This window comes from Cannabis sativa, chromosome 3 (genome assembly GCF_029168945.1).
Source record: "Cannabis sativa cultivar Pink pepper isolate KNU-18-1 chromosome 3, ASM2916894v1, whole genome shotgun sequence".
Lineage (NCBI taxonomy): Eukaryota > Viridiplantae > Streptophyta > Magnoliopsida > Rosales > Cannabaceae > Cannabis > Cannabis sativa.
Window position 1 is genome coordinate 8,451,047 of NC_083603.1, and position 14,048 is coordinate 8,465,094.

Genomic DNA, 14,048 nt, shown 5'->3' on the forward strand with positions numbered 1-14,048 from the left:
ATTTACTAGAAGAGTCACTCGTACATTGACCAACTCTTGTGTATTGGTTTTGTTTATAAATACTCTGAATTTTTTAGAAACATATACCACAATTTTTCCTATAATATTTTTTGAACTTCTACCAATAATACATCTCCTTTCCACTTATATGCTTTTATTTTTATTGCATTATGATTAATATTATTAGTACTAATAACATATAAAAATATATTTTTTTTTATATTGATGTATTATATAATTTTATTATAAATAAAAGTTATTTAAAAATAATAAATTAAAATTTCATTCATAATTTAATAAATGAAAAATATATTTTTAACATGAAATTTTAAAAAATTATTAAAACCCGCGAAAATCTATTTCCTAATTTTAATAGTCTGAAATCAGGACTACCAAAAAAAAAAAAAAAAAAGAAGAGAGAGAGACACTGAAATTGAGAAATATTACATTCTAATAAATGAAACTGTAAGAAATTTAGCTCTGATACATAGGAATTAACCACAATTTTTTTAGCTTTAAGATCACACTTAAACAAACAAAAGTTAAATCAAAACAAACAAATCAAGAACAAAAAACCAGCAAACACATAAACCAAAAAAATATAACACAGATGAATTTAAATAGATGTCAGACACAATAACACAGATTTATACTCGTTCCGATCCTAATTAAGTTCAATGTGAACTTAGTCATACTTTAGTTTGAAAGCATTGCCACCAATCTTTATTGATAATGAGAATAAGAGATATCAATCTCAAGAGCTACAAGAAAATAATCACAGCAAGTTATCCATGGTGTAATCCCTCAACACTCATCAACTCACTAACCCGAGCCACATAATCAACACTGTTGCTCAATACAATTTCCCAATCTCAGCCCTCTCTTTCTCAGATATCTCTTTCCATTTCTCACTCTAACTTCTCTCTTTTTCTATATTGTGTCTCTCTCTCTTTTCTTGTGTTTGACTTCACTTCTCTTCTTATATCCTTCTTGATAGTTAAGTTAATTAAAGACTAACTAACTAATCGAATCTTGGTTGTTGGGATTAAGGAATAAAACCACATAAATACAAGAGAATGATATAGCTGCATCTTATTAAATAACAAGAAGCAAAGATGGAAACTCCAATATTCTTTAATCAAAACTCCTCCCACTAAAACTCCAATTTTTTAATTCAACCAAAATTTGCTCATAACCAAAAATTAATATATAAATAAATGATTCAACTGAAACCAAACTCTGCAGTGTCTGCACATAAACGAAAGAACTAACGCGTTGTAAGGTCTCAGGAATCCCTCTAAGCCTCCTGATTTTTTGGGTAGAAAGATTGTATGATGAAACCGACCAAACTCTGTCATGAACACTAGAGAGGATGAGATCGTCATTGGTCCAGAATACTATTGGATAATATATTTTGTCAAGAGGAGGAAATGTAAGATGCTTGGTCCATGAATATGCATTTAAGGACGATTCATGCTGCATTACCCACATTTGAATACTAGGTATTGGAGAAGAACATGCTGATGATGTATTATTATAATCATAATCATGTCTATGGAATCTTCGATCATAATACTTAAACACCACAACAGAGTCTTTCCATAGAGCAAGCTTGTAGCTTTTATAAAAACACATTGATGAAAAGTCATCATCAAGAGGTTTTGGCAGTGATATGGTTTGAAATTGCTCATGATGTATGTCAATGAAATAATCACTGGAATTGTACATGCGAACCAATAAATGGTCCCCTTATGCTGTAGCTCTTGGTTAATAGAGCTTATCCTACGAATTATTAAAGGTTCGACATTTACATTAATCCTCCTCCAAGAATTATCACCATCAACCCCTAATGTGTGTATTTCAGATCCCAATTGCCCATCTTCATGATTCACCACCCTAACAGAATATCAGTTTGGGGAAAAAAACCAATGCAGAGGATGCCATTACAAAGAGAGGCTACAAAAGAAGTTTGATGTGGTCGGTCGGGAAACCATACATTCAAATCTTCAACAGGAATAGTGTTCACCATGTCATCATTTTCTTCTTCATGATTGCAGATTGATACAAAGGAATTCTTAGATTCTGTTTCTATATGTAAAGATGGTCTATGATCAACATAATACTTGAATTGTTTGGTACGAGTAAGAGTGTTGATGAGATTACACCATGATTTGTCCTCACATTTACAACGCACAAAATTCTTAACAGGCAACCTCGACAAAATATCTACCCACAACTCTTCTGGTAAGCTGGACAATTGTTGCTCCATGGAAGATCTCTGAGTATGGGTGTATGGCTCCCTCCAGTCCAGTGCACTAATCAAAATACCAATAATCTGAATTTAATATATTTCAAAAGAAAAAAACAAGCACATGAAAAGGGAAACTTAATAACATTGATAAACCAGAGATATTAACAACCAGAAATAAGTATTTTATTAATTCATACAATAGACAGACGAAACTTCGGGTAATTAAACAAAAAATAAACGAACTATTATTTGTGTTTATATACCTAAATTTCTTTTTCAATAACGAGAAAGTGAGTGCACCTAACTTAATATATACAAATACATATATTTATTTGAGGAATGCTAATTTCAACCTTCTATTACAATCTTTTAGTCAATTTTCACTTTCGAAATCACATGCCGAAATATTTTTTTTTTTTTTTTTTTTAATAGTAGTATTCGTTGTAACTTCGTTATAGTTATAATATCATCCCTGTAAATTTTTAAAAAATTTTAAATAGTTTACAGTACCGAAAATAGTGTTTCTGATATTCCAATTTACCACGCTCTTTCAAAAAACATCAAATGTACTTTCAGCATCAGGCATGCCTGATGCTGTAAGCATAACTAACACCCGTGAAAAAAAATATTCCGACATATGTTTTCGGACATGGAAGTTGACTAAGAGATTATAATAAGAGGTTTACATTAATACTCCTCTATTTATAAAACATACATATTCTATTTATAAAACATACATATAAAAGGTTAAAACTAAAATAAATAAATAAATAAAATAATAATAATAAAACTTTTCACCTGTATCGCAGTTCTGGAGATCAAGAAACGCGCAACAAGCAAAAAGGAGGGATTTAATTTTATATTGTTGCTGTTCAAAAATATGAATGTACAGAAAGAGAGAGAGGTTGATTGAAGATGAAGTTAATGCACCACAAATTAGGGCTATGAGATTTTTAGGCCTTTTCGAAGGGAATAAAGAATAGAGGAATAAAACAATAAAAATGGGATTTTATTAGTCGATTTCATTTCTTGAAGGCCAAGACTCACATTTTTTTTAAGATACATTTATGGTAATAGGAAATTAGGAAGCCTTCATATTAAATTGTAATTACTCTTAACAAGTAGTGTAATCCCATTTTTTCCTTATAGCTTTGAAAACTATTCTATATTTGGTCTAAAAAATATATTCACACATCTATTTTCTATGTGTGACAAAAATATTCCATATCTCTTCACAGCACAGTAATTAATTCAAAGTATTTTAGAAGAGTAAATAAGAATTTTCTCTTTTATTCTCAACCTTTGATTGTGCATGGAATTTCATAAAATTAGACTGTAAATGCTTCTCTTATTTGATAGTAATTATCAAAAACAATCATATCTTTTTGACTTTCTCCTTTTTTGGGGAAAGAAATGGAGGCATCTCTCTCTCCTCAGTGCTCTCTTGGTGTCCGTACAAGAGCCAAACAACAAAGACAACAGCAACAGCAAAATGAGTGTTAAAAGATGAAAAGAAGAAGCTGTTTGAGTTTGAACCAACTTTTTAATCGGAAACCTCTTCAGCTTCAGCAATCCTATTCTTTTTCTTTGTCTCAAAATCAAAATCAAAATCATGGATCCCTTGCTGAACAGATCAAGAAATGTTCGAGGTTGGTTGAGCTAGAACATGTCTATGCTTACATGGTGAAGACTGGAACAAGTCAAGATGCTTTCTTGACTAATCAATTTATAACTGCAGCATCTTCCACCTTCTCTCGTATAGATTATGCTGTTTTAGCCTTTCACCATATGGACTCCCCTAATGCTAATGTCTTCGTCTATAATTCCATGATTAAAGGCTTTGTGCGTTGTGGATATCCCAATAGAGCTTTGCAGTGTTATATTAATATGTTGGGAGCTAAGGTTTTTCCCACTAGCTATACATTTTCATCACTCATTAGAGCTTGCACCTTGTTATTTGCACTGGGGTTTGGGGAAGCTGTTCATGCACATATTTGGAGAAATGGGTTTGACTCACATGTGTTTGTTCAAACTGCCATGATTGATTTTTATTCAAATTTATGTAAGATCAAAGAAGCCAGAAGGGTGTTTGATGAAATGCTTGAAAGAGATTCTTATGCATGGACTACCATGATTTCTGCACACGCCCGGGCTGGTGATATGATTTCTGCACGGAAACTGTTTGAAACAATACCTGAAAGCAATATGGCCACTTGGAATATCATGATAGATGGATATGCTAGATTAGGGGATGTGTTGTCTGCAGAATTGATGTTCAATTTGATGCCTTTAAGGGATTTAATTTCATGGACAACCTTGATTACTTGCTATATGCAGAACAAGAAATATAGAGAAGCTCTGGCAGTGTTCAAAGAAATGATGAAACATGGTGTTAGACCTGATGGAGTGACCATGGCAACTATTATTTCCTCTTGTGCTCATATTGGGGCTCTCCAATTGGGAAAGGAGATACATCTTTATGTCATGCAAAATGGATTTGAACTTGATGTTTATTTAGGATCTGCATTGATTGATATGTATGCAAAGTGTGGGGACTTAGATAAGTCTTTGCTGGTTTTCTTCAAATTGCACAACAAAAACCTCTTCTGTTGGAACTCGATAATTGAAGGACTTGCCAGTCATGGATTCGCAAAAGAAACTCTAATAATGTTTAGAAAGATGGAAGAGGAGAATATCAAACCGAATGGTGTTACCTTTATCAGTCTTCTAAGCGCTTGCACTCATGCCGGGCTTGTTGACGAAGGCCGTCTGAGGTTTTCAAGCATGGCAAAGGATTATTCTATCACTCCAGCAGTTGAACACTATGGGTGCATGGTTGATCTACTTAGCAAAGCTGGACTGCTTGAAGAAGCACTAGATATAATAAGAAGTATGAAAGTTGAACCCAACAATGTTGTTTGGGGGGCCCTGTTAGGTGGATGTAAGCTTCATAGAAACATGACTATTGGTCAGATTGCTGTCAATGAATTAATGGTATTGGAGCCAAACAATAGTGGTTATTATCACCTTTTAGTGAACATGTATGCTGAAGAGAATCGGTGGAAAGAGGTTTCAAAGATATGGACAACAATGAAGGGCCTTGGAGTGGAAAAGAGATGTCCTGGGTCCAGTTGGATTGAAATACAAAGCAAAATTCACCAGTTTGCTGCATCTGAGAATGCTCATTTAGCTTGTCCCGAAGTCTACAAGCTGTTGGGTGAATTAGATGGACAACTTAAACTCTCTAAGTCTGTACCAGAACTCAGTTTTACCTAAAGAAAGACAAACTTAATGTGTACAAATGACTCTGGCTGAAAAGGATGATGAAATGGGGTAGCTAATATGACTTGAGACAACATCTTATATGCTATAGCTTTAAAAATAGCTGTAGTGCACTCAGAGAGACTCTCCTGCAGACAGACAAAGCAAGTGTAGAAGAACCATTCTAACATGACTGATGCTAAGTTGGCAATTCTTCTTGTAAGCCCTTGTTAGCCTTATCTTTGCAGTATTCAATCTAATTTGACATCTTTGTTAGATTAAGGGATGGAAAATGATAACTTTTGCCATAGTACTTGAGTTTTGAAAGGAAACTCCGTGTACATTCCTGATAAAAGTGACATAAATATAAAAGTTGATATTGAACTTAGAATCAATTAGACGAAGATTGTTGGGTGGTTGACCGAAGATTGCATCAGACGAATGTTTCAATCAGACGAAGTTTGCTGGGTAGTTGGCCGAAGGTTGCATCAGATGAATGTTTTAATCAGACGAAATAACTGTTAGCAAAATATTTATACAACTGTAATGTAACTGTTATGAAACATTAAAAATCAGAACAGTGTTTCCACGTACGTAACTCTATCTACATGTCTCTTCATGATTTAATATGAACAAATTCACCATTAGAAATTTAGAAAACAACAAAAAATACCTCAGGATAAATATTTTACTATAGTATTGATGTAATTTTTTTTGGATTATACTTAAGTTGGATTGTTAAGGAATTCCAGTTCAACTTTTTGAGATTTGCATTTCATGAATCTGAAAATTGAAGTCAGGACATTAGTTTTATGCAAATTAAACTGATTTTTCGGTTGAATTTTAGTTTTGTAGTAGTTTTTTTATAATTTTTTTTTCAAGAATTCGAAACAACTCATGTTTTAATTGATTTTGGTCGTCTTCTCAGGTGAAATCGCTGAAATTAATGGTGCTTATCTTTCTGGTTGAATTTTTGTTTCGGTTGCGTGGTTGCGCGATGGTTGCCCAAGAAGCATGGATCCTGGGTTGAAGGTGTGTGTAAGTAGTATTTGTGTAATTTTTTTTTATTTAGGCTGTATATTTGTTTATTTGACCAGTTAGAAGTATTTTTGTAATATTGTTGCTTTTTTTTTTTGTTAAAACTGATAAAATCCCTAAATTATATTGTTTATTTGAGGGCTTTGAAAACCTATTTTGTTCATCCACAAGAAGAAAAACTTTCTGCTTTTTTTTGGGTCGTCTTCATCCTTTTTGAAATTTTTCTTCTCTCTCATTCAAGCACAATCTATTGCGGTCACTCATCACGTCAGTTCATCGTTATTAAAAATGAACATAACAAGACAAAATACCTCAAATCTAACATTCTCAAAAATTTAAGGAGAATTTTTTACGTCAAAAATAGCTCAAAGGGCAAGACTTGGTATGTGTCAAAGTTCGGAAGGGGGGAGGAAAATTCTAAATTAACCTAACACAAATCAAAATTTAACATAGTATTCTAAAAATATGATATACACCACAATTTGATAGAATAAGATGTATATACAATATAATTTATATAAATTACTATTCTAAGATCACAATGTAGCTCACACGTGCACTACTAACTAGTATATATATATATATATATACAATTTTTATTTTAAAATATATATATAAATTAATATTTATACTATGTACAAAGTTTGTGGTTTTTATAATTGCTCTAACATTTTGATTGAATTAGTAATTAATAAAAATTAATTATGATTATATACTTTATAGAAATAAATTTGTGATTGTACGATTATATTTAAAAAAATTACGGTATTTTATAATATATTTTTTACTTAAATCAAGTGAAAAAATTATTATTAATTGTGATTTGAAGCAAATTAAAATCATACATAACATTTTACTAATTTATAAGGGATAATTTATGTAACTATCCTTTATAAATTTGAGTACCACATCATGAAATAGTGGTTTCGATGGCTTGAGGAATTATTTCTTAAATGTCTATGTTTCCCTTTTCCCAAACCTTTCTTACATTTATTTTTACACTTCAAAATAGTTTTTTTTTTTTTAATATTTTTACGGAATTCTACATATAAACTCCTATTGCAACTAACAAAACAACTTAAATCGCAACCAAATATCGTATAGCAACCCACATAAAAACCACTAGAGAAACAACTTTAAAAATTCAAACCGTAAATTTAAAAAAAAAAAAAATAGTATATAAGATAATTTAATTATTTATAATCTTTTTATCCAATTTGATTATTTTAATATATTTTGTATTATTGGTAGATATGAAAAAAAAGAGTAAGAATATACAAGGATGAAATAGAAATAAAATGAAATTAAATTTAAAAAATATAAAAAAATTAATAATTTTTTTTTTTTATCTTCTATTATTTTAAAATGTAATGATCATTTCACCAAAATAATAAAAAATATAAAAATTATTTTCTTTCTATTAATTCCATTTCATTACTTGAATAATGGAAAGAGAATCACTAACTTACATCACATTTGAAATCCTAATTAGTAAACATGTCATTAGTTTAGTGTATAGTAAATTGTGCCATAGAATTTCATTTCTTGCCATATATCTATACAGTTATTCTTATTAATTGTTTTCTTTATTTGTGTACTATTATTCACCATTATTTATACAGCCAATAATTGTGAGTTTAGTAAATTTATATATATAATTAGAAATTATTTTCTTGTTTATTAATTTGTAAGTAATATATATTAATATATATTATATACGCTTTTAGATTTAGTCACATCGAAAAAGACTATAATAAGCTAGGAAAATGCAGTCAAAGTTAAATAAATAAATAAGCAAAGTCATTACTTCTATTTATTTATTTATAAGTCATGTCCTGTGATTTCAATATATAGCCTCTTCTTCAATCTTCCATTTTGTATTATTATGATTATGAAATTTACTAATAGTCTTATATATATCTGGTATTTTATTTTTCATGTGTGTTCTATTTATTTAGGAAAATTTAACCTTTTAACTTTCATATATACCTTATTTGCACAACACCCTATTATGTATATTATTCATTTATATCTTTTCACTTCAAAAACATGTTTGGCTGTAGTTATACATAATGTCATCTATATATATTTAGAATAATTAATAGATTAAGCCATCTTGTTTCAATTGGTTAATACGTTAACTCATGAATTCTAATAAAGAAGAGTGCCACATTAATTAGATAGTCAAAATGATGACGTCATGCAATCCAAATCCTTGACTCTCAATTCTATATGATCAGAAACTCATCAAAAACAATGTATTTATTACATTATATGACCCAATTAAAAAAACTAATAATGATCAACAGTCCTATGATTATTTGCATATATATTAATCAGATATTAATACATGCAGATATTAATCACTAAATTCCAAAATTAAGAAATAGGTATATATATGACAAAACATTAATCCCACTAAGAAATTAGACCAATTAATACCAAAAATGATCAGCCGAGATTGACCATGGCAAAACAAGGGTTTCCATCCTTGTCCCTAAAAAACCAGACCTGAACAAGTTGCCCACACTCGAGTCCATTTTTCTGAACAACACCTTTGTGCCAATTTTTGTTGAACACGTAACCCGCACAGTTGACGTTCTTGTATTTCCACCTCCTGAAAACTAAGCCATTTTCTTCTTCAAGGTTGGGTTGAATGAACCTAACTTGAATTCCCTCATTTTGGTCCAATTTCTTCTTCTCATCGTCGTTGAGGAAGTCATCAGAACTGATCTGATTGCGTGGCATTTGAAGACGATTTTGTCGTGCAAGAGTATCCGTTTGGAAGAGTTTTCTCTGAATAACCAATTTGAGGTTGAGTTGATCACCGGTAGTCATACCGCGAATGACTTGGGCCAGCTCCTCAGAAATAGGCGGAGGAGGGTTCGGTCCATGAATTACACCTCCTTTACTTGTATTACTCGTATCACTATCATCCCTGATCCTCTTTCTTTTATTATTCGACTTATTTCTTCTTGTCACCTTCGTTTCTTCAGGCACTACTCGTAGTACTACATCATCATCATGATGATCATCACTAGTACGGCGTCGTTTCGGGATGCCGCTTTCTAACGTCATCGTGTCGTCTTTGCCCCTTTTTCTTTCTTCAGATGATGATGATGATGATGTTGAGTGAGTAGAAGCAGTACGGCGTCGTTTCGGGATGCCGCTTTCTAAGATCATGATGTCGTTGCTCCTTTTTCTTTCTGATGGTGATGATGATGATGATGATGATGATGATGATGATGAGTGTGTAGAAGCAGTACGGCGTCGTTTTGGGATGCCACTTTTAAAGATCATGATGTCGTTACTCCTTTTTGTTTCTTCAGATGATGATGATGAGGGAGAGTAGTACTGCCCAGAAGTAGAAGCAGTACAGTGCCGTTTCGGGGTGTCTTCCTTTAATTCTTTCATTACATCAATATTTCTCAGTTTTTCTTCAACCAAATCGTCAACCGAACCCAAATGATGACTACGATCATTATCAGACAATATCTCAACGTGCAAGGAGCACACCAAAGCAAGAGCTTCGATCATCCTTCTCTCATTCCCCATCTTCTTCTTCATGATTTCCCAAGAAAACTCAACCTTCAAAAACACTCAGTTCAGGTACAGAGAAATTTAGTAATTTTTTTTTTTTTGAATGATGATGAGAGTGAAGGTTATACGTAATCGCACAATATTAGCGTATATATATTTATTTATTGTCCACGAAAATGATCATAAAAACCCTTCGACTGCTAAGCTGGTGCAGTGAAAAGATCATAATCTCAGTACAACGGTCATATTTTTTGTTTAGGGTTTGGTTGGACTAATTAAACGGTCGGAATTAAAAAAGGAAATATAAGGGAAAAGGAAATAAAAGGAATGCGCGCCTTGCAAGGAAAGAGCAAAATTAATTAGTAACCAACTAATTAATAAACATTTTTTTATTAATAAAATAATTATAATCGCTAATTATGTACTACTGAGAAGTGGGACTACGGAGAAAATATAGGAAGAGTGTACCCAAGTATATTTAATTGCCAATTTTTTTAATTAATTAATTAATTTATTTATTTTTATTATCAGAGATTTTTAAATTTGATATAATATTTTTTTTTTCTTTTTCTTGAATAAGGCTATTGGTTGATTTGTTCTATCAATGGAGAAGCTTAGCATAGTTGGGGTCAAGAAGGGGAGTGGAGTAAAGAAGGAGATATTAGGCGAAGGTGTGATCCTGATGAGTTCAATTAATTTTGAGTGAGTCAATGAAAAAGTTATATTGTTGTTTGTTGGTACATCACTATTAATTCACTACAATGATCAAGTCTTTTGTAGGCGCATTATAGTTAATGCGTCCGTATAGCATTGTCGATACAGACGAACATTGAGAAAATTCGGCTGCAATTAATGGGCATAATATTCAAGGTACTGTTACTTTTATATATATATATGGTTTTTTTTCATCAGATTTTGTGCTCCCTCTCTCTGATTTGTTGATCAAAATCTTCTTATAATTTGCTGGTTACTATTAAATTTTGGATTGGAGATTTTAGAAAGGTTTCTAATTCAATCCTTGTCTGGGTCTTATCTGAGTTTATTTTTAGTGCTTCAAAATTCGATTTTGGATTGGAAATATAACACTTTCTCGGAAGATTTTTACTTAGAGAATTTGGGGGAATGGTTTACGAATCTATTAGAAATGCGTTTGACATTGAGAAGCTCATCTACGAGATCTTTCGATTTTGGAGAGCAAGTTTCTCTTCGGTTAGGATGATTTGAGGCTCTGGGTTCCCAAGCTATGGTATTATTATTAGTTGGTCAAATTTGTTTTTGTCTATGTTTCAATGGTTTTTTTTTATTTCATTTAGTTTGACTGGGTAAAGATAATGATGTTTTGTTTCAATATATTGGTATTGGTTCACCTGCTATTAAAGTAAAAGACAGAATGTTTCTCTATTTATGTATTTTCTTGTTGAGATCATATATCATATTTCATCTGTATACATATATAATGGTTTTGTATCAAGAAGATATGTTAACTTTATAAAATGGTTTGGTATAGCCTGGAATTCTCTGTTTGATTCTTTCTCCAGAGGGCCAATCGTGGGTTGAACTATTTCATTTATTCATTATTGCAAATTTACCGAAGTTTATTTTAATCTTGTTACTTTGTTTAGACTTCTTAAATCATGTAGAAACATGACAATGGAGGCCAAGGTCTGTCTCTCTCTACTGCCCAACAACAGGCGATTGATGCTATTTTTCTATCTCAGGTGCCAAGTACTCAAGATAGTTGTTCTTAGGAAAGTAGTTTTCGAAAACAATTGTTACTGGTGTTTTAGATTGTGTTGCCATCCAACTATATGAACAACTTTCTTCCGTTGTAATAGTTTAATGCAAGTAGAACCTTGCCTGATTTTTTTTTTTTTTTTCAATTACCGAGTTTGCTAAATTGAGTTTTTATTGTGATTAATGATGGTGACAGGGATGGTTGCCCAGATTGGAAATAGATGGGCACAATCAACTTCCTACTATTGCAATAGTGGCATCATATGACACATTTGGGGCATCTCCGGTATGTAACTATATGAGATTTGATTAATAAAATTAACTTCTGTGCTGTGAGAAACTTTTTCCTTGTTGAGTTTCTCTGTGGGAAGTGATAGCAATGGAAGTGGCCCTGTTGCACTTCTTGAGAATGCTAGGTTGTTCTCAATTCTTTACTTAAATCCCAATACAAGAGGAAGGTACAATTTACTATTTGGGTTGACTTGTGGACCCTATATGAAACTCAGAAGGTCCACACTTAAAAAACAAAGAGAAAAAGTTTCAACTTCTTGATTTACTTTATTCTTTAAAATAGTTTTAGCAGTCTCTTATTGTCAAATTTGCCTATGACAAGGGCTTCAGAGTGTTGATCAACGTCTTCGTGAGAGTGTTGACTACGCTACTTTCTTGAACATTGTTGGTTCATGGGATAATGAATTATGGATTCATGTTTGGGTGTGTTACAAGGTTTTTTCAGAATTGTAGTAGATTTTGCAATTATAATTATTATACTTATCAAGAATTGTCTTCTTCTCTTGAAAAAATGTTCAGCTGTTTCATGATAGGTGAAAATTTTTGTTGTTTAAGTCTGTATAGACATCATTTGATTGATGATAAACAACCAGTTTTGATTGATTGAATCTTTCAGGGTCTCTATCTCGAATACCAAAAGATGAATCTCTAAACATCACCTTGAAAGTTCTTCAATGTAAAGTTCTTAGCATATCTCCTATTAAGGTTGATTTTCTTACAACTTTAAACGGTAAAACCAACACTAACACATAAATTTGAATATGTTCTCATAATATGATTACTTTTATGCAGCTATGGATTACAACAAGAATATTGAATTTGTAGCTATGGATCACTAAACATGTACAACTCTCGTGGAGCTGTTGAGGAAGTTGACATCTTTAGTGATACCTCTAAGTGTAAAATAAGAATTAAGGGAAGAGGACCTGGCAGGTTTGGAGCTTACTTTAGTACAAAACCCAAGTCTTGCTCGGTAAACTCTTGAAGTACTGAGGATTTTAAGTACAGAAATGAAGACAATCTTTTGACAGTAACAATTCCAAGCACAATCAGTAACTGGGATATCACTCTTCACTATTGAGATCCTCTCAATTTTTACAAGGCAAAGCCTCAACTGCAAGAAAAACAATGGTTTGGTTTTTCCAAGTGTGACTCGAGAAGAAAGACCATGTGATGATTTGATTATGTGGGAAAAGAGGGTGAGGGACTCACCACATAGCTAATTACATGACTGATGAAAAGTTGACTCATTTGAAAATGCACATTGGAACATTCATTCTCGTCAATCATCACTGTAGTGTTTGATATGATATGTATATAATTAGGTTGTAGAGTAGTTTTGGATAAATACACTAAGTTGGAGGCCCCTTATATGATTGCCTCTTAACTTTTCATCTTGGTTTCATGCTAGATTAATCACAAGTGAAGGATTAGTAATAGTTAGTAATAATCTCGCTGTCTTACTATGGTGTTGTAGAAATGAAGGTTGTAATTGAAGGAATTAACTTATGTAATTTCAGCTCCAATATCATACTTACACAAATAAATTTTAAGTAAAGAACAAATCATCAAACATATAGTAAATCAGAAATAGATATTGAGTAAAACGAAAGAGAGAAAACGAGAGAATTTAAGTGTATTATTCATTATGATTGAGAAGGTTTGTTACAGAGGAATATATACATAGAATCCACTTGACAGAAGTTGGTTACAAAGACAGTTAGAACTAATAACAGAACCAACAGAAACAAACTGACAAGCCTAAACAAACCAATCTTGACCATTTGACAACTCAGCAGAGTGAGTGTCATTAACAATATAAACACATAGATAAAAGTAAATAGCTTATAGATGTAGACACAGCAACATACGAGAATTAATGTGAACTTAATCCTACTCTAGTTTGAAAACACACCACCATTCTTCATTGAAT

At 31.9% G+C, this 14,048-nt stretch overlaps 2 protein-coding genes and 1 long non-coding RNA gene across 3 annotated transcripts; 2 read left to right on the plus strand and 1 right to left on the minus strand.

The window, feature by feature from the left end:
* The first annotated feature begins 3,215 nt into the window (after nucleotides 1-3,215).
* LOC115708912 (pentatricopeptide repeat-containing protein At1g06143) lies at nucleotides 3,216-6,740 on the plus strand. The gene is made up of 2 exons (XM_061111621.1): nucleotides 3,216-5,731; nucleotides 6,441-6,740. The coding sequence occupies exon 1, from the start codon at nucleotides 3,758-3,760 to the stop codon at nucleotides 5,525-5,527; it is 1,770 nt and encodes a 589-aa protein (XP_060967604.1). The 5' UTR covers nucleotides 3,216-3,757; the 3' UTR covers nucleotides 5,528-5,731; nucleotides 6,441-6,740.
* Nucleotides 6,741-8,882: 2,142 nt separating this feature from the next.
* LOC133035603 (B3 domain-containing protein At1g05920-like) lies at nucleotides 8,883-10,315 on the minus strand. The gene has a single exon (XM_061111622.1). The coding sequence runs from the start codon at nucleotides 10,115-10,117 to the stop codon at nucleotides 9,002-9,004; it is 1,116 nt and encodes a 371-aa protein (XP_060967605.1). The 5' UTR covers nucleotides 10,118-10,315; the 3' UTR covers nucleotides 8,883-9,001.
* Nucleotides 10,316-12,655: 2,340 nt separating this feature from the next.
* LOC133035604 (uncharacterized) lies at nucleotides 12,656-13,652 on the plus strand. Its single transcript, XR_009686744.1, has 2 exons — nucleotides 12,656-12,820; nucleotides 12,908-13,652. It is a non-coding gene; the product is annotated as an uncharacterized LOC133035604 (long non-coding RNA).
* The last annotated feature ends 396 nt before the right edge of the window (nucleotides 13,653-14,048 follow it).